General features: G+C 41.2%; 2 protein-coding genes across 4 annotated transcripts; one reads left to right on the top strand and one right to left on the bottom strand.

The window, feature by feature from the left end:
- Positions 1-78: 78 nt before the first annotated feature.
- On the top strand, positions 79-16,860 carry vwa1 (von Willebrand factor A domain containing 1). 2 transcript variants are annotated; one of them, XM_060938344.1, is made up of 7 exons: positions 79-140; positions 228-434; positions 8,777-9,334; positions 10,453-10,776; positions 11,501-11,776; positions 13,545-13,820; positions 13,971-16,860. In XM_060938344.1, exons 2-7 carry the CDS (start codon positions 350-352, stop codon positions 13,997-13,999), a joined length of 1,548 nt encoding a protein of 515 aa, XP_060794327.1. In that variant the 5' UTR covers positions 79-140; positions 228-349; the 3' UTR covers positions 14,000-16,860. The 2 variants fall into 2 exon arrangements, with proteins under 2 accessions (XP_060794327.1, XP_060794326.1); XM_060938343.1 differs by having other exon boundaries at positions 84-434.
- otud3 (OTU deubiquitinase 3) lies at positions 16,832-27,203 on the bottom strand. Of its 2 annotated transcripts, XM_060938345.1 has the most exons (8): positions 27,094-27,182; positions 26,172-26,537; positions 21,647-21,795; positions 20,942-21,054; positions 20,683-20,805; positions 20,254-20,383; positions 19,980-20,164; positions 16,832-17,647 (listed from the first exon to the last, which is right to left on the bottom strand). In XM_060938345.1, the coding sequence occupies exons 2-8, from the start codon at positions 26,375-26,377 to the stop codon at positions 17,483-17,485; spliced, it is 1,071 nt and encodes a 356-aa protein (XP_060794328.1). In that variant the 5' UTR covers positions 26,378-26,537; positions 27,094-27,182; the 3' UTR covers positions 16,832-17,482. The 2 variants fall into 2 exon arrangements, with proteins under 2 accessions (XP_060794328.1, XP_060794329.1); XM_060938346.1 differs by lacking the exon at positions 26,172-26,537 and having other exon boundaries at positions 27,094-27,203.

Below are 27,203 nucleotides of genomic sequence, written 5' to 3'. Positions count from 1 at the left end.
AGAAGGGAGGGAGGGAGGGAGGGAGCTGGGCAAATTCAGTAGCTCTAGCTCTCACTGTCTCAATCTGTTTTTGGTTTAGCCCTACCACAAGACACAGCACTTAGTTCGTGTGAGTCAGTCGACGGAAATTGTAGCTACAGGTGTGTACTTTTTATCTTCTTTTGAAAAAAAAAAAGGAGACGTGTAACAAAGCAAGAAGACAGCACTAATCTGCCAACATTTTCAAGGTTGACTGCTGGGGGAAAGTCTCTGAACGAAACATGCTTATTCCCAGCCGTGGATGTGACAGTCTTCAGTAGGTTACTACAATATTTCGTGCCTCAGGGAACAACACGGTGAAGCGCACGCGATGGAGTTTCAGCTCGTGCTCACGTGCCTGCTGTTCAGCTTTCACCTGCACGCAGGAACGTCACAGAGCTTGAGCTCTGGTTCAGGTGAGTTACACATTAATTCACACACGTTAAGCTGCAATGAAAACTGAACTTAATTAATTCTCTTACTTTGCGAATCAATTTTAAACCTACACTATAGTCAAAGTTCACGTTGTCAACTACAAATAAACAGGAAACCTTTTCACAAGATAACCACAGGCTGAAATCAGCTTGATCATCCACCTCAGCTGACTTCATATGTCTGTGCAATTCATACACACCAAATGGATTACTCACATCTCATCACTCAAGCACTTGAGCAAATAACTATAGTTTTGCACAAAATGTGAACTCGCTTTCTACATAATTATAAGGTTATCCCCCCCCCAAAGGGTCTCAGAACCTGGACAGAACAGAAAGTCTGCAGAAAGAACATACAGCTAGATGATATTTCCATTTCGTTTTAATTCACCCAACACCAACATTTTAAATAGTTTTAAAGTTGTTTGATATGGTGGTTCCATAATTCACCATACTGAAGTGAATGTGTGTCTGTGTGCGTGCATTTGCATGGTGCCTTGCAGTCCCATTCAGGGTGTATTCCCAGCTTGTATCCAGCATTCCTGAGACTCAAGATTCACCACGACCCTGACCAGCAGCGTCAATCATCAATGATGTCATTCCATGAGTTTAAAATAAAGTAGAAACACATCCATTCCCCTTATCTATGTTTGCGTACTGGAATATGATTCAGTAAAACTTGCTCACCAAATGCCTCGTCCAGACTTCCAGTTCAAATTTTTCATCCATCCATTATCTGTAGCCGCTTTTCCTGTGCAGGGTCATGGGTGAGCTGGAGCCTATCCCAGCTGACTACAGGCGAGAGGCGGGGTACACACCAGGTCATCGCAGGGCTGACACATAGAGACAAACAACCAATCACACTCACATTCACACCTACGGTCAATTTAGAGTCACCAGTTAGCCTAATCTGCATGTCGTTCGACTGTGGGGGAAACCGGAGCACCCGGAGGAAACCCACGCAGACATGGGGAGAACATGCAAACTCCACACAGAAAGGCCCCCGTCGGCCACTGGGCTCGAACCCAGAACCTTCTTGCTGTGAGGCGACAGTGCTAACCACTATACCACTGTGCCACCCCCAGTTCAAATTTTGCAATGAAATTTTTTTAGCTTTACTTATCTCATCTCATTATCTCTAGCCGCTTTATCCTGTTCTACAGGGTCGCAGGCAAACTGGAGCCTATCCCAGCTGACTACGGGCGAAAGGCGGGGTACACCCTGGACAAGTCGCCAGGTCATCACAGGGCTGACACATAGACACAGACAACCATTCACACTCACATTCACACCTACGGTCGGTCAATTTAGAGTCACCAGTTAACCTAACCTGCATGTCTTTGGACTGTGGGGGAAACCGGAGCACCCGGAGGAAACCCACGCGGACATGGGGAGAACATGCAAACTCCACACAGAAAGGTCCCCGTCAGCCACTGGGCTCGAACCCAGGACCTTCTTGCTGTGAGGGGACAGTGCTAACCACTATACCACCGTGCCACCCCCAGTTCAAATTTTGCAATGAAATTTTTTTTAGCTTTACTCGTTTCTTTAAAAATAAGGCAGTGAATTCTCAATTTTGGCATGGTGATCAGTCTGCTCACTCAAATTCAACTAAAAGGATATAATTTGAAAAAAAGACCATTTTCATCGTATAAGTTCAATGACAATAATTCTTCAGTCATCAAAAAAAAAACATCATATAGTTATTATTATAACCTGTGAAATGTCATTTGAAGATGCTGGTCTGGATTTCCATGCATTTGAAAGTGGGATATGCATTTGTTACTTTTTTGTCGAGTTATATACAGTGCCCTCTACAATTATTGGCCCCTCCTTGTAAAGATTAGTACAAAGAGTTAGAAAAAATCCATCTATCAGTGAAGTAGCTTTATCTCACACTGAAAAAATGAGAAAAATCCAACCTTTAATTGAAATAAATGTATTCAGAGAAAAACAAATCCCTCAGCAAGAAATAATTTTTAACAAAAACGTGCTACTGTTATTGACACTCCTGGAAATTATACTGAACACAAAGTAACTGAAGCATGTTTCCCATTTAATTGTAGATTTTTGAGTAGCTTGGAGTGTGTAGGAACTTTCAAGCTGTAATCCATGACTTCCTGATTAACTATGAGGTAACACAGAGGTCAAATTCCCTTAGTCATCCATCAACATGGGAAAGATAAGCGAACACACAAACTAAATGAGGAAGAAGTGGGTTGATCTTCATGAGTCAAGGAATGGTTATAGAAAATAGCTACTCACCTGAAAATGTCCATTTCTACTGTTAGAGCAATAATAATAATAATAATGGCGGCACGGTGGTGTAGTGGTTAGCGCTGTCGCCTCACAGCAAGAGGGTCCGGGTTCGATCCCCGTGGCCGGCGAGGGCCTTTCTGTGCGGAGTTTGCATGTTCTCCCCGTGTCCGTGTGGGTTTCCTCCGGGTGCTCCGGTTTTCCCCACAGTCCAAAGACATGCAGGTTAGGTTAACTGGTGACTCTAAATTGACCGTAGGTGTGAATGTGAGTGTGAATGGTTGTCTGTGTGTCAGCCCTGTGATGACCTGGCGACTTGTCCAGGGTGTACCCCGCCTTTCGCCCGTAGTCAGCTGGGATAGGCTCCAGCTTGCCTGCGACCCTGTAGAACAGGATAAAGCGGCTAGAGATGATGAGATGAGATGAGATGAGATAATAAAAAGTGGACACCAACTGGAACTGTTACAAACTTAACTGGAAGAGGACCCAAGTTTATTTTGCCTCCACGTACAGTGAGGAGGAGGGTAAAAGAGGCAAAAAAAATAGTCTCCAAGGATCACTGTTGGTGAATTACAAGAAAAAGTAAAATCTTGCGGTTTCCAAGTCTCCAAAACCACCATCATACGCCACCTCCATGCCAACAGGTTATTTGGAAGGTGCCAGGAAAAAAAGCCTTTTCTGTCAGTTAACCACAAGCGCCTGAAGTTTGCGAAACGTTACTACAACTTTGACTGGAACGGTGTTCTCTGGTCTGATGTAACAAAAATGGAGCTTTTTGGCAATAAACACATGAGGTGGGTTTGGTGTAAAAAGAAGGATGGCTATAATGAAAAGAACCCGATCCCAGCTGTAAAATATGGTGGAAGTTCTGTGATGTTGTGGGACTGTTTTTCCTCCAAAGGCCCTGGAAACCTTATTAGGGTACATGGCATCATGGACTCCATGAAATAGCAGAACATTTTAAGTCAAAATCTGGCTGCCTCTGATAGGAAACTAAAACTAGGTCGTCACTGGATCTTCCAGCAGGACAATGATCTGAAGCATGCGTCCAAATAAACACTAAAATGGTTCACTGACCACAAAATCAAACTTCTGCCATGAACATCTCAGTCCCCTGACCTGAACCCCAGTGAAAACCTGTGGACTGAGGCGAAGAGGAGAGAGCACAAGAGAGGGCCTTGGACCCTGGATGATCTGGAGAGATTGTGTAAAGAGGAACGGTCTGAGGTGCCCTGATCTGTATCTCCAACCTTATAAAATGTTATAGGAGAGACTCAGTGCTGTTTTACTGGCAAAAGGAGGCTGTACAAAGTATTAAATGTAGGGGCGCCAATAATAGTGGCACGTGGTTTGTTGAAAATAATTATTTCTTGTTGAGGGATTTGTTTTTCTCTGAATAAATTTATTTCAATTAAAGGTTGGATTTTTCTAAATTTTTCAGTGTGAGATGAAGCTACTTCACCAAAAGGTGGATTTTTTTTCTAACCCTTTGTACTAATCTTTACAAAGGGGTGCTAATAATTGTGAATGGCACTGTAACTTATTCTGACAGAAGGGCCATGCGATTTTCTACACATTGACAAGCTATTAATCGACTTGTGCTGTGGTGTTGTCTGGCAAATTGACCACAACTGTAAAACAATGTAAAGTAATTGGGAAATTTAAAAAATCTCAACTTTCTTCCATTCTTTTGGCCTACAGTGTGTATTAGTTGTGTATGAAACAAGTGTCTGTAACTCATTAACCATTGCTCATAAAACAGAATTTACACTGCTGTCTCAATCACAGCAGCTATCCTCTCCATTCATGCCTTAACACTGAAGGTCACTTGGTGCACAGAAATGATTTTATCAAATTTCTTTTAGATGCTTAAGTGGTTAACTAAATACTTACTCCACCACATGGACACCATGTATTTGTGTGTATATTTGTAGACGGAGACAGTGTGTGGGTGTGTTTTCATGCATTTTGCTCTGGTTTTGTCTGGAAGTAAATACATACTTTTCTCTTCCTACAGTGGTGCTTGAAAGTTTGTGAACCCTTTAGAATTTTCTATATTTCTGCATAAATATGACCTAAAACATCATCAGATTTTCACACAAGTCCCTAAAAGTAGATAAAGAGAACCCAGTTAAACAAATGAGACAAAAATATTATACTTGGTCATTTATTTATTGAGGAAAATTATCCAATTACTGTACATATCTGTGAGTGGCGAAAGTATGTGAACCTCTAGGATTAGCAGTTAATTTGAAGGTGAAATTAGAGTCAGGTCAATCAATGGGATGACAATCAGGTGTGAGTGGGCACCCTGTTTTATTTAAAGAACAGGGATCTATCAAAGTCTGATCTTCACAACACATGTTTGTGGAAGTGTATCATGGCACGAACAAAGGAGATTTCTGAGGACCTCAGAAAAAGCGTTGTTGATGCTCATCAGGCTGGAAAAGGTTATAAAACCATCTCTAAAGAGTTTGGACACCACCAATCCATAGTCAGACAGATTGTGTACAAATGGAGGAAGTTCAAGACCATTGTTACCCTCCCCAGGAGTGGTCGACCAACAAAGATCACTCCAAGAGCAAGGCGTGTAATAGTCGGTGAGGTCACAAAGGACCCCGAACTTCTAAGCAACTGAAGGCCTCTCTCACATTGGCTAATGTTAATGTTCATGAGTCCACCATCAGGAGAACACTGAATAACAATGGTGTGCATGGCAGGGTTGCAAGGAGAAAGCCACTGCTCTCCAAAAAGAACATTGCTGCTTGTCTGCAGCTTGCTAAAGATCACGTGGATAAGCCAGAAAGCTATTGGAAAAAAGTTTTGTGGACGGATGAGACCAAAATAGAACTTTTTGGTTTAAATGAGAAGCGTTATGTTTGGAGAAAGGAAAACACTGCATTCCAGCATGAGAACCTTATCCCATCTATGAAACATGGTGGTGGTAGTATCATGGTTTGGGCCTATTTTGCTGCATCTGGGCCAGGACGGCTTGCCATCATTGATGGAACAATGAATTCTGAATTATACCAGCGAATTCTAAAGGAAAATGTCAGGACATCTGTCCATGAACTGAATCTCAAGAGAAGGTGGGTCATACAGCAAGACAACGACCCTAAGCACACAAGTCGTTCTACCAAAGAATGGTTAAAGAAGAATAAAGTTAATGTTTTGGAATGGCCAAGTCAAAGTCCTGACCTTAATCCAATCGAAATGTTGTGGAAGGACCTGAAGCGAGCAGTTCATGTGAGGAAACCCACCAACATCCCAGAGTTGAAGCTGTTCTGTACGGAGGAATGGGCTAAAATTCCTCCAAGCCGGTGTGCAGGACTGATCAACAGTTACCGGAAACGTTTAGTTGCAGTTATTGCTGCACAAGGGGGTCACACCACATACTTTTGCCACTCACAGATATGTAATATTGGATCATTTTCCTCAATAAATAAATGACCAAGTATAATATTTTTTGTCTCATTTGTTCAACTGGGTTCTCTTTATCTACTTTTAGGACTTGTGTGAAAATCTGATGTTGTTTTAGGTCATCTTTATGCAGAAATATAGAAAATTCTAAAGGGTTCACAAACTTTCAAGCACCACTGTAAATCATTATAAGAAGTCGGTGATTTACTTGTCAGGCTGTGTTTCATTCAACATTGACAAAATGTCTCTTTGTACTTTTTTTTAAGTTTTATGTGTCACCTGGGCTCTGATCCAGACAGTTACCTATATGTTAGAGAGCCAGTGGAGTGAACACTAGATACTAATTGAAGATCAGAGCGGCAAACACACAGCAGGAGCAGATCAGAGGGAATAATTAGATCTGAACCACTGTGGTTTGGAGTATGAGTGCACCTGGAGATGGTCCTACATTGCATCTTCAGATGACCCATGCAGTACTTGGATTATGAAGACGTTTCACATCGTCTGTCTCATCTCGAGATGAGATGACTGAATGCTTCTGGGAATTCTTCAGGAGTCATTGGTTCAACTGACTGTGTCGACATGCAGTCAAGTGTTTCACAAGCTATTGAGCGATTGTATTGTGATACTAAAATGAGGCTTTGTTTAAAATGCCAAAGGGCACAAAGTGGACATCAGAAAATTCCTGTTTACGTGCAAGTCTGAATACCCGTGGCTACCCCGCCTGCAGACGTTACAAGATCTTTTGATTCGTTAGTGAATTGTCTTATTGGGCATGGGTTTGCTCTCCTATTATGATACATCTCCCTCACACACACAGCTTTCATTCCTTCTTGCTACTGCGGTCTCTGGAATAGAAAGTGCATTCCTTCCTTTCATTCTTATGAGACTCTCAGTCCTCACCTCCCCTTTTACTGTCTTTTTCTCCCTCACACTGCCCCTTCGACCCCCCCCCCCGCTAACCCTCATGGTATCCAGTAGCCCTGCTGATACCACTCAACATCTGTTTATTTTTCAACTCTAATTTAAGAAGCTTTTCTCTGCCAGGAAATCCATAACTGCTGGCGTTTTCTGGCTCCATCTAAATTTTTTGAACAAACCTTGCAGTCTTTTCTTCCTATAAATCTGACATTTTCTATGGTCACTTTTTAGGGTCTGTTTTTTATATGCGGATTTTCCTTATTTTTTTTTTTACTTGACTTTCTTTTTAAGCTTTTGGGTTTTATCCATTTTTATTGCCCTCAGTGAAACTTTAATAACTGAGTGACTGTGTTGTTCCAAAAACGCAGGGAAGCAAAGGAATGAAGATTTTCAGCAGTAGCATACAGTTGTGTGTGAGTGAGTCAAGGACTGTGTAGGAGCAGGGAGGAAAACCCTGGAAAGTACAGTGGGAGGAAAGAAATGATGCCAGTGAGAATATAAGCAATTTGTTGCTTGTTCCTCATGTGAAAACATTTTATTTTGTGCTTTGGATGGCTTGATTAACTGTACTCCCCTTGACATAAAAGTACTGGCTGGAGTAACATCTCACATTTTCCTGAATCTTTTATACTCTTAATTTATACCACTCTACACATGGACATGTTCTTAAGAATTTGATATCTTGTTCAGAAATAAAATACTAAAGTCTTAAACAACAGTGCATCCGTCTTGAGCTTTAATTATGTTGCTCCGTATGATGCTGTTTGGATGTTAATTCTAACCAGGGCTTTGAACCAGAATTTTTTTCCTATTGGTTCGTTCCGAACAGAAACGGAATTTTAACGTTTCCGGTTTTGGGTTCCACCATTAAATAGACGTTCCCGAACCGGTTAGAACAAAAAAATTTCGTTCCCAGAACGGTTAATTACGTTCCCTGTCAGCTGTTTAAAAAATGGCTATAAAATTATGTCTCTGTCTCATCCAGCTTAAGCCAAATGTAGGCTAATTCTATTACAACCTTCATTAAATAAGACAAGAAATAATTCAAAACAATTATTATTTCAAATGTTGGCGATTTGGATTCTCAGTATGTCTTCCCATCTACACAAACAGAAAAAGTGCCAAAAATGAAAGATAATTTGTTTAGTGTGTTACCAAAGGCTAGTCAGGCCCTATGCATTGATAGGCTAACAGAGGTTAACGTCATTTAATGTTCGCGAGCCTCTTATTAACGTGGACAAATATATTGATATCGTGTTTGAAATTGACGTTTTTGAATAACGATAGACTGCAATATTTACCTCTTATTTAAGATGTGGAGACGTGATAGTAGTCCACCCTCCCGCTCTCTCCATTCAGTCAGCGAACATCACACAGGAAGTGAACCCCAGCGGGTCATAGAAACTTGCGCAGGAGAAGATTGACTTTTTTATTTGTAGGCTACGGAAACTTTGAGGAAAGAAATAAAAACCGGTATTAACCGGTTATCATTATTTTTAATAAGCGTTTCTGTTCTGGAACATAAAAAATAATAAAGTTTCTGGTTTCGTTTCTGTTCCATGTGAAATAGAAAAAGTTCCCGGTTTTCGTTTTCGTTCCTTGAACCGGTTCAAAGCCCTGATTATAACTGAGCCTGAACTTCTAAATCCATTCCTAATTTGTGCTAGCTTCGAAACCTCTTTTCTGAACATTATCATAAACTTCTGATATTTCTTTTCCACCCACAGTTTCGAACTGCTGTGAAGGCGATGTCTTGTTCCTGCTGGATTCTTCAGGAAGTGTGTCCATGTTTGAGTTTTCACACATGCTAAACTTCCTGTCAGAGCTTATGCAGCCTTTTTCTCTGGGCCCTGATCAGGTGAGGATGGCACTGTTGCAGGTTAGCACCAAACCTCACCTGGAGTTTGGCTTCGAGGCTTATACCAGGCAGCAGGACCTTCAGGTAGCACTGCAGAGGACTCAGAAACTTGGAGGAGACACCAATACAAATGAAGCTCTTCTGATTGCTAAGGAGGAGGTATTGAAGCAGGGTATCCCAGGAGGAGCCAGAGAAGGACTGCCGAGAGTCCTGGTGTGGCTTACTGACGGTGTGCAGCCTGGAAACGTGCAGCAAACCATGGCTGAGCTGCGGGACGAGGGTGTCTATGTGCTGACCGTGTCCACTGGTCAAGGGAACTACCAGGTACTAAGGGATGTTGTGAGTCCACCTATTGAGGATCATCTGCACTTTGTGGATATTGAAGACATGAATATCATCACTGAGGACTTGAGGAATGCCATCATTGGTAAGAGCTTATTTGGAGAAACTGAGTGGGGAAATAATAGTTTAAAGAAATATTGATTTAGTGTGGTTCAAACATATAGGTGGAGACTTTAGCAATGACCGAAAATTTGATTAAGTTGCTTTAAACATGCTCAGTGTTGCTTAGTCTCTGAATATAGATCTGGAAAAAAGAACAAGCAAAGAGTAGAATTATGGGTGTGGATGTGTGGCAGAGCATTTTTTAAGGATTTTCCACTAGGAGACCAACTGGTCTGGGCAATACAATCACAGGCCCCAGAGTCCATGCGGCTGCACCGCTGCGGCATATTCTGTGATGCAAATTGCCGCATTACGAATCCTCGTTTCAGCCAGCATAATATCAACATAGTTAATGCAGTGCCAAGTTTTCCTTGTTAAATGTATACTTACATGGTACTTGGTTAATTAATTGCAACTGATTGAACCAAATGATAAGACATAACTTGGTTTAAAATTTGGTCTCCCAGTGAAGCTGGTTTGGCATTGACTAGGAGACCAAATCTGGCCACTGGGAGACCATTTGGTCTCCCAGTAACTATGTTAAAAAATGCTCTGATGTGTGGTCCTCAAGCCTCCACCATTGCGTGCTGCAGAAATTTAGGCGCCTTGGCCAGACAACTCAGAAACACAAATAGCTTAAAACAGCGACACTGGTCTACAACGCAAGGAGACAGAGCAGTAAATACTGTAATGGGAGAGAGGGGCTAATTATAAAAAAATATATATTATTTTGCTCTTTCTTTTTCTCACGGGAGCCTTCTTAGGGCCTCCAGGTATTAATAGGAAGTAATCCTCTTTACTGATTGAGTGTCAAGTAAGTGTCCAGTTTTAGACTCTTACACATACATAGACCATAAGCACAGTATACAGATCAGGTTAGGAATATCAAATATGGCATGGCATGCCGCCCTACTAGAGTTTGTCAAATGCACTCTCTCCCATACCAGGCACTCTCATGACGGTACTATTTGTCACACCAACATCTACTGACTGAGCTTTCTATTTTGAGAGACATTCCTTCTGGCTTACTCCTTGTTAAACTGTTCTCTCATTACTGTTCTGCTTATTTATGCCTCTCTCTCTCTTCCTCTGATTACCTAGAAATCATTCGTGCTAAGAGGCTGCAGGTCCAAGACATCACCCCTACTAGTGCAGTGTTACACTGGAGACCTGTGTTTGCAGGTACCGGGTACTATGACATCCGGTTTGGACCTATTCACTCAGGACATGAAGGGGATTCGGTAGACAGTGGTACGGACCAAAGCAAAGCTATAGGCCACTATCAGAGGATCACCCGCCCTCCCAACTCCAGCTCTGCCAAGCTGAGCAACCTACGTCCGGACACCACATACAATGTCACACTAATCCCACACTCCAACTTAGAATTCTTTAACACCCTACATGCCACCTTCACCACGCATCCAGGTGAGAACAGCAAGCGGTTCATTTGTGAAGCGGATGTTATCCGAAATGCTGTGAACTTTGACTCATGTCCATTGTTCAACTTAAAATGTACGGAAATAAGGGAAAGGGGGAACATGAGAGACATTTTGATAAAGGCTTGGAATTTGGTTCGAAGATAAATGCAAGTAGTTGAGTTAATGCCCAGATGTAAGTTTATTCCCGAATCCAAATGCATTTTTCATAAGTGGTTTTTACTTCAAATTATATTTTGTTTAGAACTTTGAAGGAGCAGAAAACAGAGTGCTCTTCCTATTTAAGAAAAACCCCTTGGGTGAAAGTTCCTCAGGAAGCAGCTTGAGAACATGCCAAGTGTGTGTAAAGCTTCATCAGGAATACTGTTAAAAATGTAAAATATCAGAGTTCTGATTTGTTTCACGTTTGTCTTGTTTGTTCACTGCATAATTCCACATATTGTTACATAGTGGTAATGTATTATTATTATTATTATTATTCAGTAAAAAAAATAGAAAAAATGAGTAAGACCATTCTATGGACAGGTCTGTCCAAACATTTGACCGGTAGTGTAATTTCAGTAAAAATGAAGACCGTGTTTTGATCCACAAAGTGAAGCGATGGGTTAAAGAAGTTTACATACAGTGATACAGTGACTGTGCAAAAATTGTTTACATTCCATATTCCCCCTCTCTAAACATTTTCTCTCTGTCCCTCGTATCCTCTGACGCAGAGATCCAGAGCCCAGCGCAAGTGACGGTTTCTGAGTCGACCATGACCAGTGTGAGATTGAGCTGGGGGCCGCTGCAGCCTGATTCTGTACAGACTTATCAGGTGGAGTACTCCACCCTTCCTACAGGGAAACTCCACGTGCTCACGGTTAATAACAGGCAGAACTCGACGGTACTGACGAACCTGCAGCCTGGGACACAGTACCTGGTCACCGTGAGCGCCAGCTATTTCTCTGGCAAAGAGAAAGCCATGTCTGTCAAAGCATGCACTCAAGAAGGCAAGTATTATATGTTGACATTGAAACTTGCATTGTTGTAAAGTAAATCCGTCTAAATGTACAGTGGTACTTGAAAGTTTGTGAACCCTTTAGAATTTTCTATATTTCTGCATAAATATGACCTAAAACATCATCAGATTTTCACACAAGTCCTAAAAGTAGATAAAGAGAACCCAGTTAAACAAATGAGACAAAAATATTATACTTGGTCATTAATTTCCTGCGGAAAATGATCCAATATTACATATCTGTGAGTGGCAAAAGTATGTGAACCTTTGCTTTCAGTATCTGGTGTGACCCCCTTGTGCAGCAATAACTGCAACTAAACGTTTGCGGTAACTGTTGATCAGTCCTGCACACCGGCTTGGAGGAATTTTAGCCCGTTCCTCCGTACAGAACAGCTTCAACTCTGGGATGTTGGTGGGTTTCCTCACATGAACTGCTCGCTTCAGGTCCTTCCACAACATTTCCATTGGATTAAGGTCAGGACTTTGACTTGGCCATTCCAAAACATTAACTTTATTCTTCTTTAACCATTCTTTGGTAGAACGACTTGTGTGCTTAGGGTCGTTGTCTTGCTGTATGACCCACCTTCTCTTGAGATTCAGTTTATGGACAGATGTCCTGACATTTTCCTTTAGAATTTGCTGGTATAATTCAGAATTCATTGCTCCATCAATGATGGCAAGCCGTCCTGGCCCAGATGCAGCAAAACAGGCCCAAACCATGATACTACCACCACCATGTTTCACAGATGGGATAAGGTTCTTATGCTGGAATGCAGTGTTTTCCTTTCTCCAAACATAACGCTTCTCATTTAAACCAAAAAGTTCTCTTTTGGTCTCATCCAGCCACAAAACATTTTTCCAATAGCCTTCTGGCTTATCCACGTGATCTTTAGCAAACTGCAGATGAGCAGCAATGTTCTTTTTGGAGAGCAGTGGCTTTCTCCTTGCAACCCTGCCATGCACACCATTGTTGTTCAGTGTTCTCCTGATGGTAGACTCATGAACATTAACATTAGCCAATGTGAGAGAGGCCTTCAGTTGCTTAGAAGTTACCCTGGAGTCCTTTGTGACCTCACCGACTATTACACGCCTTGCTCTTGAAGTGATCTTTGTTGGTCGACCACTCCTGGGGAGGGTAACAATGGTCTTGAATTTCCTCCATTTGTACACAATCTGTCTGACTGTGGATTGGTGGAGTCCAAACTCTTTAGAGATGGTTTTGTAACCTTTTCCAGCCTGATGAGCATCAACAACGTTTTTTCTGAGGTCCTTAGAAATCTCCTTTGTTCATGCGATGATACACTTCCACAAACGTGTTGTGAAAATCAGACTTTGATAGATCCCTGTTCTTTAAATAAAACAGGGTGCCCACTCACACCTGATTGTCATCCCATTGACTGAAAACACCTGACTCTAATTTCACCTTCAAATTAACTGCTAATCCTAGAGCTTCACATACTTTTGCCACTCACAGATATGTAATATTGGATCATTTTCCTCAATAAATAAATGGCCAAGTATAATATTTTTGTTTCATTTGTTTACCTGGGTTCTCTTTATCTACTTTTAGGACTTGTGTGAAAATCTGATGATGATTCAGGTCATATTTATGCAGAAATATTGAAAATTCTAAAGGGGTTCACAAACTTTCAAGCACCACTGTATATTATTTGATTCCAGCCAAAAACCTAATTATTCTTGCCGAGATGTCTTCTTTCAGCGCAGAATGAGAAAAGCTTAAGTTTCTTTCTTTTTGTCAGTATTGCCAGCGCTTGCAGATCTACATCTCACTATGGTAGGAAATGACTCAGTGCTGGTCAAGTGGAAAGGAGGTGATGAAGGTTTACGTGGTTACTGGCTGACGTGGGAAGGCGAATCTGTACAATCCTCTAGGCAGCGTTCCACTTTGTATCTGCCACCCCACCTCCTCTCTACTACACTTACCCATGTACCCCACAACGCCCGTGTCTGTGTCTCCCCTGTTTACAAGTCAGCTCGGGGAGAAGGGCTTTGCTGTACAGCTCACTTCCGCTCAGGTTGGTAGCGTGACAATTTTAACACCATGTCTGTATTCCACAGTTTATACTAGATTTAAAAATATTGAATTTAATTGTGAGTAACTTTTGGTAGCATTAAGTTATATCGCCTGCTGAGCATCCTGTTCTTCTAATAAACCTTTCCTACAGCTGCATTTACTTGGAATCACAACTTGTAGCCCTGCCAGACAGATGGATGCAGAGCTGAAAACCATACCACAGATGGAAAAAGGGGAAGAGAAAAAGTTATCACTCATACAGTTATAGCACTTGTCCATAGAGAGGTGCTCTAAAGCAATACGCCAACGCAAACTGCACTGAATAGACAAACTGAAGTAACTGAAATCTACGAACACACCGTGCATGCATCTTAAACACAAACAAGAAAGAAAAACTGGGAGTGTAAACGCACTTAAGTTGGTGATGAAACCATTCTGTCCAATGAGAACATCAATCTAAAGCATGCAGCTGTCTATTGTGTGTGTATATTGGTAATAAAATTCAATTAAATAGCTTGTCTAATTTCCCCATACATTTTATGTTTAAAAAGGGAACAATTAAATATTTTGAATAGTTTAGTTAACTTGGGACACACACCTTGCTAAAATTGCACATCTAAACCACTGCCTGAAAGTAAAGTGTGTGTTGTCAGTTGTGTACTGTTAAGAAGTATGATTAAGGCTATTTATCCCGTTGGTTCGTAGATGTGCTCCCAGTATACCCCTACCTTACATGTGGCAGTGTTTTTCCTGGTTCAAATCATCTACTAATTAACACACCCATCCTGTGTTGACATGGGTGTGCTTGTGCAGGGAAAACCTTTTTTAAAAAATTAAAAGTGCAGGGCATGGGTTCTGCAGGATCAGGGTTAGAAACCACTCATTTAAGCCACCTTACTTATCTCACTTTTGAAATTGTCAGGTTGATGAAAATAAGGAACAGATTTTGAGTGCTTCGTAGCTACTAATGAGAGGGTGTAACAGATGTTTTGTGGTCAAGAAGGGCCTTAATCAGTTTCCAGAAAATTTCCGAGGCACAGTCCACTACCCACACACAACAACTTGGGGATATACAATGCCTTGCAAAAGTACTCCCCCCCGGCTTTTTACCCCATTTTGTTACATTACAACCTGTAATTTACATTTTTTTAAATCTGAATTTTATGTAATGGATCTACACAAAGTTGATAAAGTGAAATGAGTAAAAAAATAAATTTTAAATAAAAAAAAAAGAAAATTGGCATGTGCATACATATTCACCCCCTTTGCTATGAAGCCCCTAAAAAGTTCTGGTGCAACCAATTACCTTCAGAAGTCACATAATTAGTGAAATAAAGCCCACCTGTGTGCAATCTAAACGTCATATGATCTGTCAGTATATATACACACACCTTTTCTGAAAGGCCCCAGAGGCTGCAACACCACTAACCAAACACCATGAAGACTAAGGAGCTCTCCAAACAAATCAGGGTTGGGTTATTAACAACAACAACAAAAAAAATCCAACTCTTTGATGATCCCCTGGAGCACCATCAAATCCATCAACATCAAATGGAAAGAACATGGTACCACAACAAACCTGCCAAGAGAGGGCTGCCCACCACAACTCACGGACCGGGCAAAGAGGGCATTAATCAGAGAGGCAGCACGGAGACCAAAGGTAACTCTGAAGGAGCTGCAAAGTTCCACAGTAGAGACTGGAGTATCTGTCCATAGGACCACAATAAGCCGTACACTCCACAGAGCTGGGCTTTATGGAAGAGTGGCCAGAAAATGTCAGTGGTTAAGAAAACATGCTTGGAGTTTGCCCAACAGCATGTGGCAGACTCCCCAAACACATGGAAGAAGATTCTCTGGTCAAACAAGACTAAAATTTAACTTTTTGGCCATCATGGGAAATGCCATGTGTGGTACAAACCCAACACCCTGAGAACACCATTCGTACAGTGAAGCATGGTGGTGGCAGTATCATGCTGTGGGGATATTTTTCATCTGCAGGGACAGAAAAGCTGGTCAGGACTGAAGGAAAGATGGATGGCACTAAATACAGGGCAATTCTGGAGGAAAACCTGTTTGAGTCGGCCAGAGGTTCGAGAGTGGGACGAAGGTTCATGTTCCAGTAGGACAATGACCCTAAACATACTGCTAAAGTGACACTGGAGTGGTTTAAAGGGAAACATTTACAGTAAATGTGTTGGAAGGGCCAGGTCAAAGCCCAGACCTAAAGCCAATTGAGAATCTGTGGTCAGACTTGAACATTGCTGTTCACCAACAGAATCCATCCAACTTGAAGGAGCTGGAGCAGTTTTGCCTTGAAGAATGGGCAAAAATCCCAGTGGCTAGATGGGGCAAGCTCAGAGACTTACCCAAAGTGACTTGCAGCTATAACTGCCACAAAAGGTGGCTCTACAAAAGTACTGACATTGGGGGGGGGTGAATAGTTATGCATGTTGAAGTTTTATTTTGTCCTATTTGTTTGCTTCACAAGTTAAAATAAATAATTCACATCCTCAAAGTTGTAGGCATGTTCTGTAAATGAAATTATGCAAACTCTCAATCCGTTTTAATTCCAGGTTGTGAGGCAACAAAACCCAAAAAATGCCAAGGGGTGAATACTTTTGCAAGGCACTGTATATAAAGATTTGATTTTATACCCTACTCCTGCATCCCGTCCTTTTATTTGCTTTGCACATTTACAGCATGGGATGTGGCGCAGAAGTCCTCTACTGCCACCTTGTGGATCATCAGGAGATGATGCTTTTTGTGGATACATTCTATTATTTTTTAAACTATTTGATCAGTTGGCATAATGACCACATTATGAAGAGTTGCTTTAAAACAATATACATGTAAATACAGTAGTTTTACTGGGAATTCAGCACCTTTTTAGTTAACGCCTACTGTTCGCCAAACTTCTCATTATGCTATTTTAATATGTGGAGTGTTAGTCAACAGATAACAGGTGTATTGCATTACTACAAAAAAAATAAATAAATCCTATACATATTTAAGTGATGTACAAGACTCCCCAAATTTTATTGTTGACTTTAAATAAATAAAATTTCCACTTCTGTAAAAAACTGATGCTCGCTCATTTGTGACTATATTACACAACAATTCTTCAGGGTATGAATGTGCAATGAATTATTTCCCCTCACATGAAATACTGAATGCTTGCCCATATTTAGTTACAGCATGTTTCAAAATATAAAGATGGTAAATCCTCTGTAAGTGAACGTAAAAAGTAAACCAAACAACAACAACAACAACAACCACCACCCATGTATCAGGAGAAGTCAAAAGAACGAACAATTTTTCAATTCACCATCAATCGTAATGTATAATAATTTCCATACTGCCCAATTACAATTTAGACTGTTCTTTGGTTCTAAAATAACAGTGAATTTACAAAAAAAAAGCGCCACAAGTTTAGCTAAGGCAACCACAGCACATACCCATGATGCTTTTCCCCAAAAAGAGAGAATTTCCTCTTATTGTCATTAAGATGGCAGGGTTTAAAATCAGAATACATTTCCATGCACTTGATCACATCTTCCACATATACACAATGTAGAACTTACCCATGTCTTGCCATACTTGGATAACTGACTACAAAGCAGAAGTGCCACCTTTTAGAATTGTTTGTCCAAGAAAAACTTTATTTTAGATGCTTAGTGTGTTGAGAGCAGGCACAAGTGTAACCAGTTCAGGCGCATTCTGATTCTGGTCATGTGAACCTCTGCTCTGAAGAACCTTCTGTCTGTGTCTTTCCTCCTGCCTCCTCTTCTTCTCTAAACGCTGTTGCTCTTTCCTCTGTTTATTTGGCAGCTAGAACCCAAAAAGAGGAAGTGCTCGTTAACATATATCCTTATCCCAAACAACAAATCTAGATATTGCTTTAAAAAAAAATAATAAAACCCACAATTTTTCAAAATAAATTCTCTCATTATCTCTAGCCACTTTATCCTGTTCTACAGGGTCGCAGGCAAGCTGGAGCCTATCCCAGCTGACTACGGGCGAAAGGTGGGGTACACCCTGGACAAGTCGCCAGGTCATCACAGGGCTGACACATAGACACAGACAACCATTCACACCTACGGTCAATTTAGAGTCACCAGTTAACCTAACCTGCATGTCTTTGGACTGTGGGGGAAACCGGAGCACCCGGAGGAAACCCACACGGACACGGGGAGAACATGCAAACTCCACACAGAAAGGCCCTCGCCGGCCACGGGGCTCGAACCTGGACCTTCTTGCTGTGAGGCGACAGCGCTAACCACTACACCACCATGCTGCCTTAAATATCTATTTTTTAAAATGTATATATAAGGAGCTTTTAAAAAAAAAAAAAAAAAAACCCTATATAAATTTTATTAAAATATAAATTGTTTTAATTTATACATTTTTAATTAAAACAATTATATATAAAATTCTAGGTGCATTAAATTGCCACCAACTGCCAAAAACGGTCCTAAAAAAAAAAAAAAAAAAAAAGAAAATTGGCAGATCATGTTACTGAACCAACTGAGGACAAAATAAGAACTCTATTTAAAAACAAACCCACCCACCCAAAAAAAAATAAATAAATAAAACTTATTGGATGGTAAGAACATCTTATTTTTCCAATAATTCTAATAGCATTTTTTATAAATCCCTACTGTCATTTCGCTGGTTTGTTTACATTAAGCGGAAATGATTTTATCAGACATTTCGTATAAACTTTATTTATTGAATTTGCAAACAATAAAAATGCTCCGTTTCTCAAAATACAACGAACGTGGATTTAAAAAAAAAAAAAAAAAAGGTATTCCACTCAATTGTCATACGTGGCTCATAGCCGCCTCTGCGCCTCGTCAGCCATCAGCTCATAAACGGCTCAATTTTGTGGAATAACAGTTTTAAAACACCCCCACACACCCTAAAAGCAGAGCTCCTGAGGAATGTTAAAACATGTTTATAACTGGCAGCCAAGGCAGTCAGGCATTATTCATGTTCTGGGCAGAGCCTTCAGCCAGGAAGCTGTATTTATTATACTAGACACTCGCTGCTGTGTTTATATTCACCATGTACTGTACCTCCGTCAGAGGTTTCGCATGGCATGTTCTAAAGCTTTGCTGTTGGTCATCCTGATCGGTCATTCATGCACAGTGTAAAGTTTGCGTGCGCTGTTTATTGAGTGCGTTTTGTTTGTGTTTGGTGCATTGGTTGAACTGTGGTTTAGTATGAGACTAAGTGCAGAGGCTAATTTGTAGAGGTTTACACCTTTGGTTGAGTGGAGCAAGATGTGTAACGTTCAGAGCGAAGTCTGTAAACATTACTCTGCAAAATTATGCATTTGTTTACAACCATGCTACATTAGGTATTTTTGTTTTCATGGTGCTCGTGTGTACAGTGTGATGTCTGGTGTTCGATGCTCTACTCATGTTCAAGAGCAATAAAACACATATGCACCCGTCAGAGACTCCCTGCTATTCTTCTTAATGCCAAGGGCTGCTACAGCCTTAGTAGATAATTGCACGTTATTTTTTTAAAAAGCAAATTAAAAATAAGCGCTGGATAAAAACCCATCTATCTTATGTAAATAAAAGATACAAATTCTGTCCTCTGGTGGTCAAACGTTTGAGATAAGTGCAAGGCAATGTATGATCGGGTTCCCTATGGTGATACACGCATGTCATTCATACGGACGGACGCTGTACGGTCGCAAACGCCATCAAAAATCAGGTCGATGCATTACCATATTCTCTTACGTATGAAGATTTGCGGGGCGGCACGGTGGTGTAGTGGTTAGCGCTGTCGCCTCACAGCAAGAAGGTCCTGGGTTCGAGCCCCGGGGCCGGCGAGGGCCTTTCTGTGTGGAGTTTGCATGTTGTCCGCGTGGGTTTCCTCCGGGTGCTCCGGTTTCCCCCACAGTCCAAAGACATGCAGGTTAGGTTAACTGGTGACTCTAAATTGACCGTAGGTGTGAATGTGAGTGTGAATGGTTGTCTGTGTCTATGTGTCAGCCCTGTGATGACCTGGCGACTTGTCCAGGGTGTACCCCGCCTTTCGCCCGTAATCAGCTGGGATAGGCTCCAGCTTGCCTGCGACCCTGTAGAAGGATAAAGCGGCTAGAGATAATGAGATGAGATGAACATTTGCTAATATAACCAGCATTTACCTTGGATTTGTGTGTGGTACTGCTCTCAGGTGGACACACACGGTCACTACGTTCACTCTTATTCTTGAGGTGTTTCCCTGTTCCAAAGTCACAGGACGACGATGGTTTCCTCTGCTCAGGTTCAAGCCATTCTGCATGGCACTTCTGTGAGGTGGCACTTGATTGGCACAGATTTACCTTTCGACCTGAGAGACAAATCAAAACACAGTGTGGGAAGAGAAGAGATTCGCCAAGGACAAGATAAGCATATGAAAATAGAGTGTGCATCTCTTACTGTTTAGGCAAGTATTCTTCAGGGAATTAAGGATAACATCGTAATCATCATCAGAGGGAGAGTGGCAGGAGGAGGGAGATTTCTGCTTGTCCTTCTCACCATCACTGAACCGTCTTGAATTATTTAGATTCTACCATAAAGGAAGAAGTACATTGTGCCAAATCAGTCAATAACCTGATATCTAGAATGTGCAACATAACTGTTCTTGGACTATTTTTTTTTTTTTTTTAAACTCACTCAAACACAAGTTCCCAACCCCAGTCCTGGAGTACCCCCTGTCCTGAACCTTTAAGTGTTTTTCCCTGCACCTGTAAACTTAAAATCAGCTAACTAACAGCCCTTCTTGAGTTAAAGTTGTTTCAGACAAAGGGTACTCCAGGACAAGGTTGGGAACCTATGGAATAAAGGATAATGAAGTCATTTACATACCGCTATACGCAGACGGGTGGGGCTTTCGGAGTTGTCTCCAATATGCCGGACACTGTCATAATGGTCACCGTAAAGGTACGCGATATGAAGCTCCTGACATAATGGCTTTTCTGATCCGTTTATCTAAAAAAAGATATCACATTACCTTCACTTGTATTTTTCACAACCTACAGTTTGCATCAAAATCATTTAATCTCTACTCACAAGAAGAATCTAAACAAGTATCAGGTAAGACAAGAGTCAAACAGCTGTGTCTTACCTCCCACAATGGAGCATTCAGCTGATGGATGACCACTTTCACCTGCTGACTGCGAGCAAAGGCCACTATTGCATCGTTGCCTGCAAAGGTACCTGGCTTTGCAAGCTCGGACACTGGAGGATGAGAAGAGAATATATTTACATTTATTAGAACACATCCTTGGTTTTAAATTATTTTCAGCACTTTTAATGCAGTTTGCAACTGCTAGGACATTACTGACATTTCTCAGCAGGGTGGAACAAATACACAGCATACACACGTGCTTTCACTTGCAGCTACAGCCATTTCATAATTGCACACACACACACACACACACACACACACACACACACACACACACACACACACACACACACACACACACAAAAAAAGACTCCCAAAGGGTAATAACTCATGCAGAAGTTGAATGCTCTCTGTAATTATACTCAATGGAGGCCCATCACGTTGGTATTTAAATGAGTAGGCTAATTTATCTATCAATTTTCAGGTAATTTACTGTCAGATTTTTATCAACAAAATTCATTACGTCTAGTAATGTGATCTCAAATATGTTGAGGGGAAAAGTTCAGAATAACAGACTTGCACAGAACAGTGGAGGACTTTCAAGTCACAAGCCTGTTCAAGAGGGTTGTGTTCGCTTATTTTATTTAATTCCCTTTCCTGTGGAATTCTTTTTCCACCCCCAAACTCAACCTGATTTCTCACCGTGCTTAGCGAATGGCACATCATCCTCAACGAAAGGTTCAAAGTCCTGCCGGTGAGATGTCATATACTGAACAGTCTCCTGACGTAGACGCAAGTGACCTTGCGAGTGTCCCTCCAGCTGATCCGCCAGTGCTCGGAACAAACAGTTTCTATAATGTAAACGAGATGCAAAGCACATGTCTGTTTTTGGCAAAGAAACCTTTCAGGCAGCTTTAAAACATATATCGTTCAGAATTAAAGATATTATCTTTATACCAGTATTAAGATCAATGCACGTGTCGAGTAAAAATGTCTGCACTCAAAGAAACAAAAGGGTACTAAACTGCACCTTTGCTTGTTGCTGGGTTGGAACTTGGTACCTTTATCTTTTGAACTTTTAATATGCATCCTTCACCAGCACATTGTGTACATTTTAAAGATTTTTTTGGGGGGGCTTTTTCACCTTTATTGGATAGGACAGTGTAGAGACAGGAAATGAGCGGGAGAGAGAGATGGGGAGGGATCGGGAAATGACCTCGGGTCGGAATCAAACCCGGGTCCCCCGGATTTATGGTATGGCGCCTTATCCACCTGAGCCACGACGCCCCCACATTGTGTACATTTTGAAAAGATTTAGGACACAATTATCTTTCAGAGTAAAGGGATATCACATGGACTTTTTAAAAAGTTAAAAACTACATAATTATTACAGGCATAAAATATGTACACTTGAAAGTTCCATCCCAGCAACAAGGAATAGTAGAGTTTAGTACCCTTTTCCTCAGAGTATGTGAGCAGATCACTGAGCTCTAACTATATAAAATCTGGAGAGCTCACAGGCTCAGAGTGAAGCCATCTGACCACTTGCATTGTGTGCATTTGGTTTGTGTATTAAACCATCATATCCGATCAAACTTGCCCCAAGAAAAGTATCTCCTGACCCCCCCCCCCCCCTTCATTACCTCCTCTTATTTTCTCAACTTTACCCATATCCCTTACATATATCTTTATAACACTCCCCTTCACTGTTATTCCCCCCCTTTCCAGTTCAGTCTCTGATCATTTTTTTTTTTTTGACCAGCTCTTTTACTACTATAATTATTTTTAAAGAGGAGATTTCAGTTTTTCCTCTTATACACCATCTTTCTCTTTTGTATAGTTCTTCGTCCTTTCTCTCCATCTATCTATTATTCCAACACAAAGGCTGTAAAATACTTCTTTTCTATTTAGGACAGTTGTTGAAACAGGATTATTTTCTCATGTTATTTGCCATTTTATCTTCATTCTCACAGTCATGTCTTAACAGTATTTATTGGTCACAATATTCATGCAGCTTGCGATCAATAAATACTGTTAAGACAACTGTGAGAATGAAGTGAAAATGGCAAAGAACATGAGAAAATAATCCTGTTTCAACAACTGTCCTAAATAGAAAGGAAGTAGTGTACAGCCTGTGTATTGGTATAAGAGAAAAAAAGGAAAAAAAAAAAAGCATAAATATATGAAAGAGAAAGATACACTGTATAAGAGAAAAACAGAAATAACCTCAGTTGAAATAATTATAGTGGTAAAAGAGCCATTTAAAAAAAAAAAAAAGTAAATAAATAAAGGATCAGAGACTTTTTATGGGGGGGGTCAAAAAAAAAAAAAACCACCAACAGTTAAAGACCAATTTATGCTGACTACGCAGTCTTTGCAGATGGTGTCGCGGATAGCGTCTGCGTAGCCCCCCCACCTTCGCAGACGCTCTGCGCACACCTCCCAAAAATTGTGACCACCGCAGAAGCCTTGCAGACAGCGTCGCAGACAAGAGGGCTCCGATTGGTCCACTCTACATCCGCTGTACACGCACTTCCGCTTCCCTACTTTCCCGGTTTGTTTTGTTTTCACAACCGCCATTTTTAAAAACACTAGCGAAGATGGAGCAGCACGATGAGCGGTTGATCGAGGAAGTACGTACATCTATACGACTCCAGTTCTAGTCATTATAAGTAACCGGAGGATAAACACTCCACTAACCACACCCACCAACTACTCCTAGCGATTTCGCGCCCCCTTGCGTTGTAGCGGTGAATAACATCGCGCACGCCTATTACTCCCCGCTCAACGATAAATTACAACTGTCTGCGAAAAGCTATCTGCGAAAGCCTTGTCGCAAGAGCATGCAGAGGCCTTAAGGGGAGTGCTATAAAGATAATACCTAGGTCAGACGGCAGAAAGACAAACGCTGCGACCGGTTGGGTGGCAACTGATTGCAGGTGGACGCAGGCATTTTGCATCAAATCCTTTGTTGTGGTCAGACGTATTGTAAGACGCAGAACTTTTAAACTGAATCAACCAGTCAGAAGCAGCTAGATGCAGCACACGGAAAGCCCTTTTTTTTTTAAATATATATTTTATATATAAAAACATTATAATATTTTATATTAAAAAAATGGCCATAAAACTGCTCGCAGGTTGTTGTAAACTATTTGCAGGTGCAGTCTGCGTCTACCTGCGATGCAGCTCAGCCATCTCTAAACACTTGTCTTCCCCTGCATCTATCTGCCACTACCTGCTTCAACCTGCAATTGGTCACTCACTCAAGTGTTGCATGACTGCCTGTCTCTACATGCGTCAACCTGTTATTTGCACCGACTGGAAGCGAATCGCAGCTGAAATGCGAACAGATCATGATCCACTTGAGTCAACCTGCCTCTACTAAAGACCCTCCACAACACCGTCATTATCTACATCATTGTGCGCCGACGCAAGACCAGTCTTGTGTCTACCTGCGATTTTATCACCACAGGTAAAAGAACTAGTTGCAGCCTGCCATCTGAGTTGGGCATAAGGAACGTAGGTAAAGTTTAGAAAATAAGACGAGGTGGGGGGGTGGGGGGGGGGGGAGAGGGGTCCAGGAGATACTTTTCTTGGGGCAAATGTGATCGGATACAATGGTTTAACATAAGGGTTGTTTTACAATCAGGGTACAAAGTTTGTCTCACAGGGGTCCAAAATTCAAATTGATTCAAACTGGTTCTTGTACCAGTTTTTAAGTGAAGGACAAGTTAAAGAACACATAGGCATGTGTAATAGTTTGTATTATAACAAGATTAAGTGTAGCTTTAAGCAGGGCTGGGAGAAACAAATGAAGTGATTCTCGGAGAGGACATTTTTTTTTGACAATTCAGAATCCACTACTTCCATAGTGCTTTTAAATATAAGGCTGTAAGCTTTGTGTTAGTTGTCTCTAATATTTATGTCCCAATATCTTGACAACATTTTAGGATGAAAATAATCATTTTAGATACATGTTATTTTATATTGAAAAATTAGCTGTCTCGGAGAGGACATTTTTTTGACACAATTACATACTAATTTGATCAAAATAGTCTGAAAACTTACTGGCATTCAACATTAAAACTTAACTATGTTTCCAGTGATATGGAACCAAATATTTGTTTTATGGTATAAAGAATGATTTAAGTGCATCCCTTTTGGAGCTACCTGTGGTCAAAAAAAAAAAAAAAGCACTTTTTCTAAATGACATGAGCAATTTTGCGAAATATGACATATATTGCCATACATTCACCAAAAATAACATTATCACCAAATTTTTTTTTTTGCATGGTAAATAGAGCTATCACAGGGCTACAATAAACAACCAAGTTTATTTAGTCAAGCCTTTTGATATTGAAAATAATAAGTGTTAAATGTGATTTTTAGCTTGCGTACCCTGATCGTAAAACAACCCATAAGCCAAATCCACACAATGTCAAGTCAAGTTTATTTCTATAGCGCTTTTAACAATAAACATTGTCGCAAAGCAGCTTTACAGAATTTCATCTCATCATCTCTAGCCGCTTTATCCTGTTCTACAGGGTCGCAGGCAAGCTGGAGCCTATCCCAGCTGACTACGGGCGAAAGGCGGGGTACACCCTGGACAAGTCGCCAGGTCATCACAGGGCTGACACATAGAGACACAGACAACCATTCACACTCACATTCACACCTACGGTCAATTTAGAGTCACCAGTTAACCTAACCTGCATGTCTTTGGACTGTGGGGGAAACCGGAGCACCCGGAGGAAACCCACGCGGACACGGGGAGAACATGCAAACTCCACACAGAAAGGCGGCCCTCGCCGGCCTTTCTCCTCGAACCCAGGACCTTCTTGCTGTGAGGCGACAGCGCTAACCACTACACCACCGTGCCGCCCCGCTTTACAGAATTTGAATGACTAAACATGAGCTAATTTTATCCCTAATGAGCAAGCCTGTGGCGACAGTGGCAAGGAAAAAAAACTCCCTCAGACAACATGAGGAAGAAACCTCGAGAGGAACCAGACTCAAAAGGGAACCCATCCTCATTTGGGCAACAACAGACAACATTAACAGTTAACATGAAGTCAGTTTCGTTGATGTTATAACTCTTCAATTATACAATGTGAGTGGTAAGATGGCAGCCAGATGGCTTCACTCATCTCTCCAGCTGGGAACAGGTTCTGAGAGTTTGTACAGAGCTCAGTGGAACAGATGCATGCAGTGAAAATCCTGAACATACCCATCTCCTGGAACCTCTCTCAGTTTGAGACCAAGTGCTTCGAGTTGGTTGGAGAAACTGACAAATTCCTCTCCTTCATCCTCCTCTGGAGGTATTTGTTTCCGGTATTTGGCCAGAGCCCTACGGGCTGCACGTTCATCCCTCTTTCTCTCCACCTCACACTTCCTGTTCCCGCGTGCAGGCTTTCCCAGCTGCTTCCTCGACATGGCAATGCGTTGCAGACGACAACACCGACTTCATTAAATCTACGTTTTTCAAACTTGTAGATTTTAGAGTCTCTCCCTTTTCTTCTCAACTGCTCAAGCACACGCCTTGTACGCGAGAACCGACTTGGCGACAAACTTGATTCTGATTCCGAACACCTGACTGATTACAAACAAAAACAAACAAAAGACGTCATTGGCACAAGGCCTAGTATCAACCCCATCAACTTATACACATTATATCGTCTAGGAATCAAAATAGAAATACGGATACAAATGAAGAAGACAAATCAGAGCAGCTTTGCATGTACAATCATATGAAAGCTAGCTGTAATAATGTAGCAGAAAGTCTATTAATTATTATTACTACACAAATACAGTTACAAAGACGTTTCAAAAGAGCTTTAAAATAACCAAACGACACATTGAGCAGAGCTGTATGCCAGTTTAAACCGAAACATAAACAAGAAATGCTACTCAGCATCATCCGAGAGCTAAACTAGCATTCCTGTATAGGTTCTCACCCAACCACGGAAAATCACACTCGTGTAAAACAGACTCAACCCCACAGTGTTCATGGTTCTTCCACAGATAACTGCTTCAGTAACGCGTGGCAACTGTGCAGCGAAGGAAAGCAGCTAGCTAAAACCTAAATATACTGATAACTAAATAATGCTTGCAATGACTTCAGCAATAAATCAATAAAAGTTCATACTCACATTGAGGAATGAGACGATATTACAGCCCTTATAAAGTCTTTTTGGAAGATAGAAACAATCATCCGGTTTTGTTTACCTGCGTACCAAATCCTACTTCCTGATATACGGTG

Source organism: Neoarius graeffei, chromosome 13 (assembly GCF_027579695.1).
Source record: "Neoarius graeffei isolate fNeoGra1 chromosome 13, fNeoGra1.pri, whole genome shotgun sequence".
Taxonomy (NCBI): Eukaryota; Metazoa; Chordata; class Actinopteri; order Siluriformes; family Ariidae; genus Neoarius; species Neoarius graeffei.
This window is presented reverse-complemented; position numbering and strand designations above follow the sequence as displayed.